This window comes from Alligator mississippiensis, chromosome 1, assembly GCF_030867095.1.
Source record: "Alligator mississippiensis isolate rAllMis1 chromosome 1, rAllMis1, whole genome shotgun sequence".
Lineage (NCBI taxonomy): Eukaryota > Metazoa > Chordata > Crocodylia > Alligatoridae > Alligator > Alligator mississippiensis.
Window position 1 is genome coordinate 159,561,402 of NC_081824.1, and position 15,691 is coordinate 159,577,092.

Genomic DNA, 15,691 nt, shown 5'->3' on the forward strand with positions numbered 1-15,691 from the left:
TTGTAGTTAAGTTTATGCCATGTACACTTATGGAATTTGATTAGATTGTCTGTACTAGAAATTGCAACTTCAATTTTTTGAGGAACAGGGTATTATAGTCAGCTTCTGCAGACCCAAACATTAAGTACAAAGGAACCTGGTAGTTTACTTTCAGAACCCTCCCCCCCACAACAAACTCTACTGTTTAAGCCACAGTCAGGGTTAAAGTTGTCTTGTGAGCTGCGAATGAAGTCACATGAGACAACTTTGTTTCTCTTTAAGTTTTTGGAAATCTGTTATTATAAAAGTAAGTTTTCAGAAGAGTTTTATTTTCAAAGCTAATATATAGTACCAGTTGTATAGTGAGCTCCTGCAGCACCCTGGGCAAAGTGCTGACCACTGGAGAGCAGGGGCAGAGTAAGCAGGATCCAGGGAGTGGGGAAACTTACTTGCCCTGCTTTCTCTGCACTCTAGTGGCAGCTACTGCTGCAGGCATCCTCACCACCTTTCAGGGAGGTGCAGCTCCTCTGGGATGGACTCCATGGAGGCCACCCCTGGTGCCTTGATCACTCAACTCTCTCTCTTCCAGAAAAACAACTGGGTAAGGAGCTGTACTTCCCACGGCAAAAATCCCAGGTGTTGGGGGGAAGGCCATTCTACTTAGCCCCTCCCACCTCATATACTACTGGGCACAGGGCTGCCCAGCTTCTCAATAAAGACTCCTGGGAGAAGCATTTGGGCACTCCCTCTAAGTCAGCACCTGGGGCAGGTGCCCCACTTGCCTCCCCTAGTTATGTATAGCATTATGGTTAAGTGAAACATACCCAACAGCATAAGTTAATAAAAAACAGAAATTACATACTAGTTAAAAATACTAAACTCCCCCCTCCATGTAAGTCATACCAAAAGCCTTTCAAAGACTTCCATCTCACCAAAGAGACATCTTTTAAGTAGCATACAAGATTTCATGAACATTTTCAAATCTTTCTTAGTTTGAGTTTCAAAAGGAGAGGTTTAGATTGAAGGCATCAGCTTTTTAAACCATCTATAGATTGACCCAGTTTTCTTTATTCACTCCTTTCACATATACAACACCCCATAATGAATGAGAGTACTAAGTAAATCCCTCACTGGGCACGTGTACACATGCAATAATACACCATAATTACGGCGCATTAAGTTTAGTACTCGTAATAACAGGTACTACATGAACCGTAATCTGCGCTACTGTACAGTAGCACTGGCGCATGTTTTTTACTGGCGCTGATAAGCAGTAGACTTATTCTACTGCATATTAGCATGGTTTTCACTATGCTATGCTAATGGGCAGTAAAATTAGTCTACTGCACTTCTAGCATCTCATGTAGATGCACCCGTTGCGACTTTTACCTCCAAATTCCACTTGGGAGCAGCATATCTTCAGAAAAAAGGAAATGATAAGAACACCTGTGGTTTATTATAGATACTCAGTCATTTACCTCAGGTTTTAAAAAATACAAGTCTGAAAAACTATTATGGAACACAAGAACATCTACAACCACTCTAGCACTGTGAACTCTAGAAAAGAGGAAAAAAACACTTAAAAAATAAAGCAACTAAAAATAACTATCCACCTGAAAATTCTGGGTTGTAGTTTCTTTTGAAGTAGTGGGGTTGAATAAAAAATTTGCTCAGGTACACATTATAAGAGTCAGTAAGTCTAAGTGTAAATGATAAAAATAAATCCTGTAAAAAACAAAACAAAACATGGCAATTCATCAGTTTTGTCTAAGACAGATACAATACACCAAATATTTATACTGAATGAATGTAGCTAACTTATTCTAAGGTTTGCCTACAAGCTTTCTTTTTTTTTTTTAATGAGCACAAAAAGTAAACATCAGCATTAAAAGCAGCACAGGACCATAACATTATCAAAACTGTGACATGAACCTGAAGGCGCAGTATTAAACCTGGTTCCACTTGTAGAGGGAGAGAGAGAATTAGACAAGTAAAAGAGAACTACAGTAAAAGCTCTGTTATCCAGCATCCCCTGGGAATGGGGGATACCGGTTAGTCAAATATTCCAGTTAATCAAATGTGCACCGTCTGGTGCACTCCCCGGCGTCCGTGTGCCGGGGGACAGGAAGGGGGACCCTGTGCAGGCTACTTTGCCCCGCTCAGAGGGCTGAAGAAGTGGCAAGAACTCTGCTCACAGCAGCGGCGAAACCCGGAAGTAGTACTTCCGGTCTCGCTTTTGCTGTGTCCCTCAAATGCCAGTTAGAGTTTTCTGGCTAATAAAGTGGTGGTTAACACAGCTTTTGCTGTATACAGTTTAAAAAAAAAGTGGATACAAACTTGAGTTTTTATCCTAATGAAGTCAAGTAAAAAATTAAAAACTGCCTGAACCAATCACATTATCTGCTGAAAATTACAATGAAACTGCATATGGAAAAGATAAATCTTTACCTCCCAAGCTCAAAGTATTCACAATAATCAAATGGATAAAGATTTATCTTGTTAGTCACTCCACTCTTACCGCTCTAAATGTGAAACAACTTTCATGGTGACCTCTGGTGGTAAGTGGCCTTTTTTGTAAAATTGTATTGTTTCATTTATTTTTTTAACTGAATGACTGAAATAAATCTCTGAGCTCATGATTAACTTATTCAACAATTATTGTCTAATCTATAAATAGTTTAAGAAAAGAAATCAAAGTATACAAAGAAATAATCCAAGATTTTTATTTATTTGTCTGTGTTTTATGTCATCTCCCTCGATTTTGGCCAGAAGCACCAGGCTTTTGCAGAGCCAAAAAACAGTACTGCTAATCTCTTCAATGACTAGGGCAAATCTCAGTCCCTCATTTGGATGTATGGGTCATCTTTTTTATGCATTTTTCAAAAATACTTTAAATGACTAAGGCACGTCTACATGAGATGCTGACTCTGCAAGTAGCGCGTCACAGCATGGACAGTTCTAATACGCTACTGCACAGTATTATTAGGTTACTGTGCAGTAGCGTAACCTAAAAGAGATTTGCCAGTGCTACTACTCAGTAACTCCAGTTACTGCACGTTTATTTAGCGCTTGCTAATACAAGTACTAAATAAATTGTGCAGTAACAACTGCACAGCAGCATCTCATGTAGAGCTCTATAGTCTAAAATTACCTTTCTACCCAAACATTCTTCCATGTAATTTGTCATTGCTGATACCACCTTGATCCTTCCAAATACTCAGACTTACAGTCTCTGACAATATAACCCCCTTTTTTCTTTCTTTCTACCTTCCAATCCTGGTCCTTGCCTCCTCAATACTCACTCAAACTAATTTCCCCACCTCCGCCCACTTCCAGCAAGTTTCAGTTTAAATACTATTTTTTCAATACATTAACTGATACAACCCTCTCTCCAGTTGACCCAAAAAGGTATTAAATACAGTTATTTTCCTATCTTGCTACTATGAACATGTTTCTTCCTGAATCTGAACTGACTTCACTTTTTCTTCCATATATATTTGGGTCTTCTACTTTCAAAATTGTCAATAACTCCTTTTCAAACCCCATTCATATTTTCTCCCTACATGTACACTCATCCTTCTTAGCATACTCAAATATCTCTTACAGCACGTACTTGTGTCCTTTGCCTACTGAGAGCTTTGCACTTTCCTTTACATCTCCCCTTGTGTCTTGAAACAACATGAATCAGCCTCAGAAACTGAGAAGTGAGACACCACTATATCTCTTAAACTCAGCAAGCTTGTTAGTACTGCCAAACAGTACTTTGTAAAAAAAAAAAGACTCCATTCCGATTTTTCCAAAGCTTTAATACCACAGTAGGAAGAAAGCAACTTAAACCTCAAATCTGGAATAGCTAGCCCCTATTGGTTACTCCAATTGAGTGGCATGTTAGGCCCACTGACAGTAAGAGAGGATAAGACTGGATCACATCAGTAGTGCCAGCCAACATGCACTGGAGCACCCCTAAAGCTATTCCAAACTATGTTGGGGATGGGAGGGGATACAAATAGCTCTGAGAGTGTGAAGTCAAAAAACAACTCTTCTGCAGCATCTCATTCAGTTAAGTTCAGCATACACTGATCACAGGTGTAGACTTAATCTGTGTATGTACACATAAAATATAGCAAATGTGAATATTTTGTTGTACATACTATTAAAAATACAAAAAAAATTCTACTCTTTTAGTAGTATTACAATGCAGAGAGGACAATAAGGGAACAGAGATCTGCAGGAGATGGGAACAGAAAAGTAAGAGAATAAGGAAGTAGGTTTACAACCAAAAGTAAAGTAGGGAAAAAATGCAGCGATTTATCTGTTTTGACTTCTCACATAAATGAAAACATTATTTTCACAGCAGATATTTTAAAATATATTTTATCCACATTAGATGTCAACATCAATATTTCACAATAGCTAAAATATCATCCCAACAAAAAACCTTAGCTATGAAAAAAAGTGGCAGGGTTGATTAGGTGCTGAGCCACTTACTGCTAAAAAACTAATCACACTTCAAGATCTTGATGCGCTCAAGATTATATTAAGCTTGTACCAACTTATTTGCAGGACTATAAGATTTGCTAACAAAATTAAAAGTAGATGTGGTATCCTTTTGTTGGTATTGAAACTCATTCTACCTCAATCCTATTCTATTCTATATTTTATTCAAGTTATTACATTTCATCCATTATTATGGTATCTGAATGCCTGCTAGGAACAGCCAGAGGTAGGACCAACACTTATCATGTACTTATACTGAGATTCATAGATTTAGATGTCATAGACGTTAGGGCTGGAAGGGACCTCAAAGATCATCATGTCCAGCCCTCTGCCCCAGGGGCAGGAAGTCAGCTAGGGTCAAAGGACCTCAGCAAGATAAGTATCCAAGTGTTTCTTGAATAAGTCCAGAGTAGGTGCCTGCACCACGTCTGGAGGGAGTCTATTTCAGGTCTTGGGGGCTCAGACAGTAAAGACATTTTTTTTTTTTTTTTTATGTCCAGCCGAAAACAGTCTTGTAGCAGTTTATGACCGTTGGTCCTTGTTTTTCCTTGGGGCACTCTGGTGAACAGACCTTCTCCCAGATCCTGATGAACACCCCTTGTGTACTTATAGGTAGCCACCAGGTCCCCCCTGATCCTGCACTTTTCCAGACTGTCATAAACAGCCTTAAAGCACAAGTCTTCCTCTAAGCTTAATTTGGCTAAACCGCACTGCATCCCAGGTATGAAGCTTCACTGTCTCTTTAGGAGCAGGGCATCAATTAATAAACTCCAACTCTAAAGACAGCCATCTATATTCCTGTCCCACTGCTCCTTCCTCCCTCAACCCTGCCAAATGTATTTACCTATTTGGGACTCTCGATTACAAGCTTCCTACATACTTTGGTGGTTTTATATCACAAGTCAGATGTACAGACAATTTTTTAATTTCAAGATCTTATATTTAGTTAATCAGTTTCATTATTTCAGCTCTGAGGAATGCAGTCTGGGGCCCCCATACCAACAAATGTAATACTGCAATGGAGCTCACGCTACATTTCTGTACATGCATACGAGTGCAAGCAGAAAGGTAGCTTAATACCTTCATAATTTAACTTTTCTAGTTCTAATGGAAGAATTTTTCTTAAACTGTAAGAGTTAAAATAAAGCAAAATGTTTATATGTCAGAACTAATGCTTTGAAGGTAAAACCTCATATGCTAACTGTTTAACACTTAATGGTCAATTACTAGTGCTCTCTCTTATTGGAAGAAAAAAGAAGACCATCAAAAATTAAATTCTACCTCTGTGTCAAGAAATCCAGTTGTACTCAGTGGTCTTTTTTCTTCCAGTACTACTGTAGCAGAATTTATAGCCCAATCTTTTACTAAATCTTTCTGGTTCTCGTTGACAACAGGCCTATTATAATCCTGGCTGTCATCCACTCCAAATACCTGGAAATGAAACACATTGTTACTCGGATTAATCCAATGTCTTTCTGATACAGCATTCAATTTTGATGGATGGAGGCGTCAATGCTGGTAAATTAAGTTATCTGACATCTAAATTAATTCCACAATTCAGTAGCAAATCAAAAACATTTCCAGAAGTTTATTTTTGGGTACTTATTCTTATAAATGTACTTTTAGGCCTCAGACATTATGCAATATCAAGAAATATACATGATTGTATTTGCTAAATAGTATATTTAAGTATATTCTAATTAAAGTAATACTTAATGTTTTTGTTGTTTTTATTTTTAGAAGAGTTACTACTTGTTACAAACCAAGCACTCTCAAAGTCATTAAGGTAGACCACATCTTTTAGAACACCTCCCCAGTGATGTTTATATCAACCACTTCTCCTCACACTGATGCAGCAACTACAGCAATTGCTTACATAAGAAAATGTTAAATATGTTTTAACAAAATGTTAATGGAATGTAATTTAGTTGACAGAAACAAGAACGATTATCAACTTAAAGTTACTACTCAATTTTCCATGTAGTTTATAGAGGGCTCTAAATTAAAAAAAAAAAAAGAAATTTTTAGGGTTTGGGAAATTAATACTTTTTTTTTTTAAAGGTTGACAAGACAGAGGAGAAAATTCTGTTTAGAGAAATTTTACATGTACCAGTACTATTTTTGTTATTACTACAGGTACTGTGAATCATTAAAACTTGCTGCTGAGATTAATTTATGTCAGAAGATTGCTTTATCATGGAAGGAATGCAAGCGAAATAGGGAACCATCTAAACAACTATCAGTTTTATTTAAAAAAAAATCACTAATGACAAAAAAAGCCCCAAAGAAAATATGCACAACATAGAAGAAGATATTTTTCTAACTGCAGTATTTTCCATTGATTGGTGCCTCTGGGTCTTTGACAACCCTTTGTTCAGTACTAATAAAGGAAGGAGGACATGTTAATTACCAAAATTATGAAGGAGGAGACATTGCTTACCAAAATTCTGAACACATTTAAAAAATACCAAAGCTATCTAATTCCAAATACCAAAGTTATATAATTCACCACTAGAGGCCCATAGTCCATAACACTTTCTCACTGAGGCCTGTAATATTTAAAAGGACATTTTTCTTCCTTAAAAAAATAATTCCCATTTAAGGTCTAATTATAGAAAGTTACCATCTATACAGAAATTGACTATCTACATGTTGATACAAACTAATAATTGTGCATTTTCCAATACTTGAGAACAAAAAACCTGTTTTGCAAGCTTTTCTGGTACAAAGCCTCTTTGCCAGCTGATACTACCATTTGCATGTAGAACACACCTACAATTTCAAATGACAGTATTACACTTTATCTAAGCATAATTAATCTCTTGCAAGAGCTTTTTAAAATTGCAGTACATCTCTCATGTCCCCATAATCAAGATAACATCTAGTTCCCTTTCTCTTTCCATCTTTGACAAGTGTGATGGTTGGATTATGCGCTTCCTTGCCACCTATCATCCAGCCCCTCCTCCCACTTTTAGTTTACTCTTACATAGGTGGCTCTTTATTCTCTCACTTTATTCACATGGACACCTAAGTTCTTCTAACATTTACATTTAAATCAGAACTGCAGGAGCATTTTGTACACACAAATTACTATTAGCAGATTATTTACTGACTATGAAAATAAATATCTTTACTGATGTTGCAAAGTTCTTTAACCCCTTCACACCACACTCCCTGTCCCCGGCAGCATTACTCTCATGGATTTGAAGCTTTATTGAAGTTATATAGTCTTGTCATCAGGCCTTTCCTGTTAGGGAAATATTGGGTACACTAAGCTGAAATCCAGTTCTGCTTCATTCTACAAGGGCTGAAGATAAGATGCAAAGAATATCTTCCTCTCTTTTCATATAGTGAAAAGATGTATAATAAACCCATAGCCTAATGTTTCCACTAATATCCCTTCAACACAAATAGTAAAGGCTGGACACAGCTCTAGTGTCTCATATATTTGGGGGCTAGTACTCTAGTAGTGAGGAGGATCATATACTAGACTCTTTTTCAGTAAACACAGAATGCTGTGCAGCACATTTGCCCTGCACTACACAAGCATCAAGTTACTTCTCTCCTTTAAGTGGTATTTTCTGCTGCCATCTTACAAGAATGGACCTTACAGGAGGAAGGATACAATCTAGCTCAAGAATGATTTACAGGATTAGGTAAGAGGCAAAATACATTTACAATACAGATGCCCCTGGTATTGAAAAATGATTGTTTCTATATTCTTGCTCCTCTCTCAATTCACTGAAGGGCGAGCAAACTTATGAGTGGCTGTGGGACACACCATGTGCTACTCTGCCCTTCCCCTTCCACATGGACAGCCTGTCCCAACGCCAAGTCACCACAGGCTGTGCTGCCTCACCCCATAGGAGTGGGGCAGGATGCTGAAGCTGGAGGAGAGAGAAAGAGCTTAAAGACCCCGGCACCAGCAGGAGCAGAGGGAGGAATGGTGGCCAGGCAGAATCCTTCAGGCCAAGCGTTAACCCCTCATGGGCCACATGCAGTCAGACAGCGCTGATTTACTGGAAAAGATGACGACAGGCTGACATAGAAAGAACAGTTTTCATTTCACACTTGCTCTTTTTCTTGCAACCTTGAACAGAATTGGCTTTTAATCAATTTATTAGCCAGCATTTTGGCTAGAAGTCTCCTCTGGAAGGACATGATGCTATTGTACTACTGGTTGTGACATGTTTACAAAGATTAAAAGAAAAAAATTAAACAGCAGTTAAGTATGGAAGGCCAGGTTTTCGGTCAGAGCTTTCTCTTTTTAAAAAAATCCCAACAATGGTTGTGTTTACACAGAGAAAACAAGTTTCTTAATCATCTTAATATTGGATATCACCATCTTTTTATTTTAACAGTTCATTGCTTAGTCAATTCAAAATTGAATTGCTACCCCCGCCCCACAAGAGAGGCCCTCTACGGGAAGGTCATTTCTATGCCAAATTTCAGTCTTCCACACCCAGCTGTTTGGCTGAAAAATCAGTTAAAAAAATTACATGCTTTTTTCTTTCATGGAAAAAAAGCTTTTCTTCCACCCTCCTTGCATTTATATGACTGAGCAATTTTTGCTCAAATTTATTAAAAAAACCCATACTTTTTAGCAAGAATCAAGCCTGAGATATCTTAGGCACTGGTGAATGTTTCAAAAGAAAATTATTCACTGAAAAAAGGTTTATAAGGGGAATAATAATATAACTAATTACAGCAGTAAACCATAGCTCCCTTCAGATTGTAAGTCTTAAACATTTCTTCATCTCCTTGCTCAAACTTAATGGTCCACAGTCTCCCTCTTTTAGGCAAAAAAAAACCCCATAATGATTGTGAGGTACATTAACAAACGAAAAGTTGAGATTGCACTCAAAATTTTACAAAATTAGCTAACTTAATTTTTTTCTGGTGTCTTCCTTCCAAACCTCCCTATCCTGGACCCGGAGCCCAAATGTATGTTTGAGTCTGCAAACATTAAAAAACTATTTAAAAGTTCTGCAGACAACAATGGTCTTTTGTAATTAGTTAGGTTGTGCATACATTTGGGTGAACTGTATCACATATGTAATACTTTACAGCACGGTCAGGCAAAATACGGCCCGTGGCTCAGATCTGGCCTGCCAGACAATTCTATCTGGCTCGCGGGACTCCTAAAAAATTTAGAAAATATTTATCTGCTCCTGGCCTCCTGTCAAAGGTGACAGAAGCCAGGGGCAGTAAGACCCAGGGGGAGCCAGCAGCAGGAGGCAGGAGTCCAGCCCCTCCCACCCCTAGCCATTTCATACACACAGGCAGTGGGGGAGAGAGAGAGAGAGAGAGAGTGTGTGCGCGCGCGCATGTACGTAGGCAGAGGCAGTGTGCAGGGCTGTCCCTAGGGGGCTGTGAATCAAGATGACCGCCTCAGGCCCCGCACTTTGGGGGGCCAGGCAGAGCTGGGTGGAATGGCTGCGGCAACTCTGTGCTGCCACTGGCTTCATGCACCTCACCCACCGCCACATCTGCTGCTGGCTTCCTTGCATCCAGGGGTGCAAGGCTGATTTGCACCAGGCCACACACCCTGCCTGGGTTGCCTCTGACAGTGTGCGAGTGCACGTGTGTGTGCAGGCAGGGGCAGTGTGTGTGCATGTGCAGGCAGGGGCAGTGTGCTTGTGCATGTCCAGGCATGGGCAGAGTGTGTGCAGGCAGGGGCAGTGTGTGTGTCTGTGTGCAGGCAGGGCCAAAGTGTATGTGTGTTTGTAGGGTGAGTCCCACACACAGCCCACTATACACATACACCCACAACCCTCTCACACTGCCATACACACAGACCCCCACACCCTCTCACACACACCAGCCACCCTCCCCCCACAAACCCCATACCCACCCACATCCTACATATCCACACCCACATTCCCACCCCCCCCCACAATCCTATACCCACACCCCAAAATATACAAGTGTAAGATTTCATTTAAGTTATTGTGCAAAAATATTTTTTTTTAATTAAATTAATGAATGCTGTAAATGTTCACTTTTTAGAATATAATTTGGTATTTTTCTGGTTCTGAGATGGCAAAACCCCTTGCTGAAAGGAGTACTTCCTGGCGCAAGGGGAGGAACTACTGGTAGAAAAGATCAGGGGTTAGGGGGCAGGACTTCTGGTCCCAAGATGGCTATCAGGGGGTGTGGGGCACCTGTCAAAGGGCATGGCTACCCATTCGGTCCTCAACAGCTTGCCAAAACTCGGTAAGTGGCCCTCCGCCCAAAATAAATTGCCCACCCCTGCTTTACAGACATTAAGCCTATATAGGCATCACTTCCATTTTATAAGTGGTTTCACTAACATAGGTTGTGTGTTCAGTTATACGACTTCAGCAAGACTATAGAAGGATCCAGAGGTGCGAAAAAATTGAAATGAAGCAGCCCCTTTATTTTAAATACAATTCCTGTACTAGAGCAATAAGGCTCAAGCTATCCAGTCCACAGGTGGGATTAGTGGCATGATGTCAGTCCATGGGTTGGATCCTGTTTGCAGGGTTAGCCCACAGGTGCAGTCTGGTGAGTCAGCACAACCTGAGCACTGGATCTGGCTGTAGCCTGACCAGTGTACAAGGCTGTCATTTGGACCACAGAACTCTACATGGGGCCAGAAATTTGTGGTGTTAATTGCCATGGCTCTAGATGCAATTAACAGCTACTGCTCCCCCAAAAACAAATTTCTGGACCCATGGGGAGCCCCACAGGCCACATGACGTAGCTCCACAGGCTGAATCTAGCCTGTGGGACACATGTTGAACACCACTGCACTGGAGTATATATACTCTGATTATACTGTCAAACTGTTCCCTCCAGTGGCCATAAGGCACACTCCCCAATCAACAGAAGTAGCACCACAACTGCAGCCTATAAGTGAGCTTTTGATACACTTGGTGTCTTCTATAGCATCCTAGATTCATAGATGTTAGGGTCGGAAGGGACCTCAATAGATCATCAAGTCCGACCCCCTGCATAAGCAGGAAAGAGTGCTGGGTCTAGATGACCCCAGCTAGATACTCATCTAACCTCCTCTTGAAGACCCCCAGGGTAGGGGAGAGCACCGCCTCCCTCGGGAGCCCGTTCCAGACCTTGGCCACTCGAACTGTGAAGAAGTTCTTCCTAATGTCCAATCTAAATCTAGTCTCTGCTAAGCAACGCTCCTCTTCTACTTTTTCACGTGGAAGTGATATGATCTAAGATCATCCCAAAAATACTGGCTTTGGTTTGCAGAGTTCTGAAATGGCTAAAATGGGAAGGAAAAAGCTAAGAATCTCACTTTAAAAACAAACAAGCTTCAAACCCTCTCTCACATGTTTAGATCTGCTAATGGAGCCTACTGTCATGGCTTCATTAGTGACTCTCCAAGCAGAACTTAGTCTTGAAAAGGAATCTAGTTCAAGTAGGGCATTCAATGGCTAAGGAGTGTCACGAGAGAAAGCACTGGTGGATAGAGTGAACAAATGGGAATTAAAGGTTTATACAACTGAGTTAAAGAGACTGGAGTGGTAACAGTAAATAAGTAGGCAGCAATGCTGTAAAGCATATTAAAGGCATAAATTAAGGCAAAGGAAAATGGGGAGAGTGGCATGAGTTTAAAGAGTATGTGAGATGGTAAAAGGTGGAAAAGTAAAGTATCTTAGTTCTGTTTTATATGGAGTTGGGGGAAAGTAGATTAAATTGTCTACAATCACCAAGAGAAGTTTACAGCAATTTATATATGAGATTTATGAAGTCCTTCATCGGCCCTTTATCTGTACAAACAGAAAAGATAATAATAGGTTATGTTTTAGAAATATAAAAGACAATTTGGATATGTCTTGGATATGCAGAGAAAAGAAAAGTAAAGATACCAACTTTAGGGGCCTCAGTGACTGTGAGAAAGGACTGAAATATGGTGGGTGTGGAGTGTAATAGTTTTCAGATTAAAATCCAGGAGCCCACTTCAGGTCCAAACTAAGTTCCTGATATTTCCACTAATGATGGTAGCCCACATATTCATAAGAGATTATAGGATAAAGCATTAACAGAGGTGAAAATCACTATCACAAAAGAAAATGATGAGAACAAGTATGTTCTGCCTTTTAGAAAAAGCACAAAATACTACAGTAAAAATCCCATTTCCCTATTTAGATATTGTGGCCCATATTTTATTTAAGCTGCTTCTGGAACTCAGATTTCAATGGATCTTTTTAACGGTTACCCTAAATATTTTAAAACAATATGGTCTTTCTAATTAAGCTCAGGGGAACAGGTCACCTACACATTATCAAATTATCTCACTAAGTATTCTTAGATTTTCAAACTCCATAAATCAGTATGATTACATAATCAGAATGTAAAACCAGACAACACAAAATTCTCTAGCATAAAAAAGTTAAAACTATGAATTTAACATTTACTAGAAGAAACAATTAAAAAAACTTCAAGCAAGCAAACCAAAAGATACCAGCCTACCAAGTCTAATATTCTTTCATTTTCCAAAAAACCAACTACATGTCCATGACTGCATATAAATTCTGTGCTTAGAATCATAGAAAAGGGCTAGAAAGGACCTTAGGAGGTCATCTTGTCAAACCCGATGCTCAAGGCGAGTCATCCCATGCTTGTCGCAATGAAATCTCCAGTCCTTTTCAGGCTTCAAAATTGAAAACAATTTTACTAATTGTTGAAAGTCTGCCAGATATGTGAAAAAATCAGATTTGACATTCATTCCTTGAACTTGTTGCTCAATCTGAGTGAATGCTTCAAGTAAAATGCAAACAGAATTCAAATAAAAATAATAAAATAAAGCAAGTTATATTCATGCTCAGATGATTTACTAAGTTTTAGTATCCTTGCTTAACTTTCAACATACCATTCATAAACCATATGTAGTTCTACAACCAGGACACGTGAGGTTAAAGCATACTTTTTCTGGCATGGATCACTGAAGCAGTGATAAAAAGTAATTAAGCCCCAGGATGTTGGGCCTGAAAAGCAAGAAGACCTGAAAGCCATTTTTCTAAAGATAGAAATGTTTGGCTTAGTCCTTGTGTTATTTTCCAGTTCCTTAATTGTTTTAAGGCAGTCACTCATCTACAAATATGCAGAAAGATTCCAAAAGGTGTTCTGCCCTCAGGGCACCACCGTATACCGCTTAAAATCTTACTTTATTGTATTCGTCCATATTTTTAATAAGCAAAGAAGATATTTTTTCAGTTAATCACCACTGTTACAAGGATTGATAAAAATTTTGCAATAGGAGAAACATAGGTGTTCAGAAATTTTGTAGTATTTTATTTCATTGCAAAGATCATAAATATTGTATCTGCCAATTTTGTGTGCATACACACATGGGCTAGAGACAGACATTTAAAAAGCCTGAAATGATTCAATCTTTGCAGGTTAGTCTAACCTGGCTAGGCTGAACTGGTTTGTAACTGCACAGACATGTCAGATATGCAGGCACATGCCTGCAGAGGCTCAGGCTAGAAGCCGGGGGTGCTAGAGCAGCCCTCCCATCCCTTCCACAGTACTGAGCTGGGGGGGGGGGGGGGGGGTGACCAGACCCCAGCAGGATGCTCTGATTAGCCCAGCAGGGAATTAATAACAGTGTTTATCACCCCCTCAGTTTTTATCACCACATTAAGAAAACAACAGAGGGAACTGTTGTCCCACCTGTTGATTCAGCATGGACCGTAGCCAGTATGTGGTCCGTTAGCTAATACACAAATACCTCTCCACAAGGCAGAGAGGAGGGGGGAATTCCTGCTTAGCAGGTAGTGGTGAGGAGGAGGCGGGGAACAGCCCTCAGTCTGTGCCAGAGCTGCAGCCAGAGAGCAGAAGGGAGGGGCCAGCTCTGCTGTGGAGTAGAGAGCCCCGCCCAGTCCAGAGAGCATGCCAGGATGCTGTGGGTGTCTGGTTTATTTTAAACCAGTAAGGAGTCTGGGACAGACATTGTATAAACTGGTTTGACCCAAATCAGTTAAGTCTGATACTACATTCAACCAGGTTTATCTCAAACCGGTTTCAGCCATTTTCAAACTGGTTTCCGTGCACTGAACATCTGTTCTGTTACAGGTTTCAATCAGTTTCTGATCACTTAAACTGGTTTACGTATAGTATCTGTCCCTAGTCATGCAGACAAAGAGGGCCTTGTTATTAGGGCTGTGTGAACCTTCAGTCACTGATTCAATTCGGCGGAGATTCAACCTGATTCAGCGGCTAAATTTCTGAATCTAAATTGAATTAGGTGACGCTTTAAATCACTCCAAATTGAATTGGAACCTTCTGAATCGATTCAGAGAGATTTGGAAAGATTCTATGATTCGGACATAGACACAGCTTTAAATGTTTTTTACATACCACCTGGAACCAGGAGGCTCGTGAATGCTGAGATGGTGCGGCGGATGGAGCTTCCCACGGAAGCACAGGGGGTCCCCAGTGTGCTTGGCAGCAGACTCAGAAATAGACCAGAAGCACTTCTGGTCCACTTCCATGTCCACCAGGGAGCACACAGGGGACCCCTCCCTGGCTCAGCAACTGGTGCCTCCTGGGTCAGGGGAGATGCTGGGGGTTTCCCTGTTGCCGATCACCGAGCTGGGGGTGGGGTCCCCCACACGCTCAGCAGCAGACCTCAAAGTGCACCAGAAGTACTTCTGGTCCACTTCTGGGCTCGCCGCTGAGCACGTGGGGAGGCCCCCTGAATTCCTGAGGGATGCTCCATCTGCCCCACCATCACGAGCTGCACCTGGTACCTTAAGGCACATAGAAAAAACATTTAAAGCTGTGTCTATGGCCAAATCACTGATTCTCCGAAGAGACTGATGTTATATACCTGTACTTTAAAAAAGCCTTTGATCTGGTGTCCCATGGTCTCCTCATGGAAAAATTGGCCAGCTGCAGCCTTGGCTACATCACAGTCTGATGGCTGGGGAACTGGCTCTGAGATTGGACCCAGAGAGTGGGAGCTGATGGAAGTGAATAATCATGGCATTCTGTGACCAGTGGTGTCCCCCAAGGCTCCATCCTTGGACCTTTTCTCTTTAATGTCTTTATTAATGATGTGGGCACTGGTGTCAAAAGTGGACTGGCCAAGTTTGCTGATGACACTAACCTTTGGGGTAGAGCTTCCACACCTGAGGATAAGCTGGTGATCCAGGCTGATCAGAACAGGCTTAGTAAGTGGGTAGATATAAACTTGATGCCATTCAATACATAAAAATGAAAG

The 15,691-nt window shown here is 40.5% G+C and overlaps 1 protein-coding gene across 12 annotated transcripts in view; it reads right to left on the reverse strand.

The window, feature by feature from the left end:
- Positions 1-15,691, reverse strand: part of CEP170 (centrosomal protein 170) — a 181,111-nt gene that overhangs the window by 54,091 nt on the left and 111,329 nt on the right. For 11 of the 12 annotated variants that reach the window (XM_059715932.1, XM_059715908.1, XM_059715937.1 and 8 more), the window contains one exon: positions 5,758-5,907. The exons of the other annotated variant lie outside the window; for it this stretch is intronic. In XM_059715932.1, coding sequence (XP_059571915.1) covers positions 5,758-5,907 — 150 coding nt within the window. The remainder of the gene's footprint in view (positions 1-5,757; positions 5,908-15,691) is intronic. 12 annotated transcript variants of the gene reach the window in all.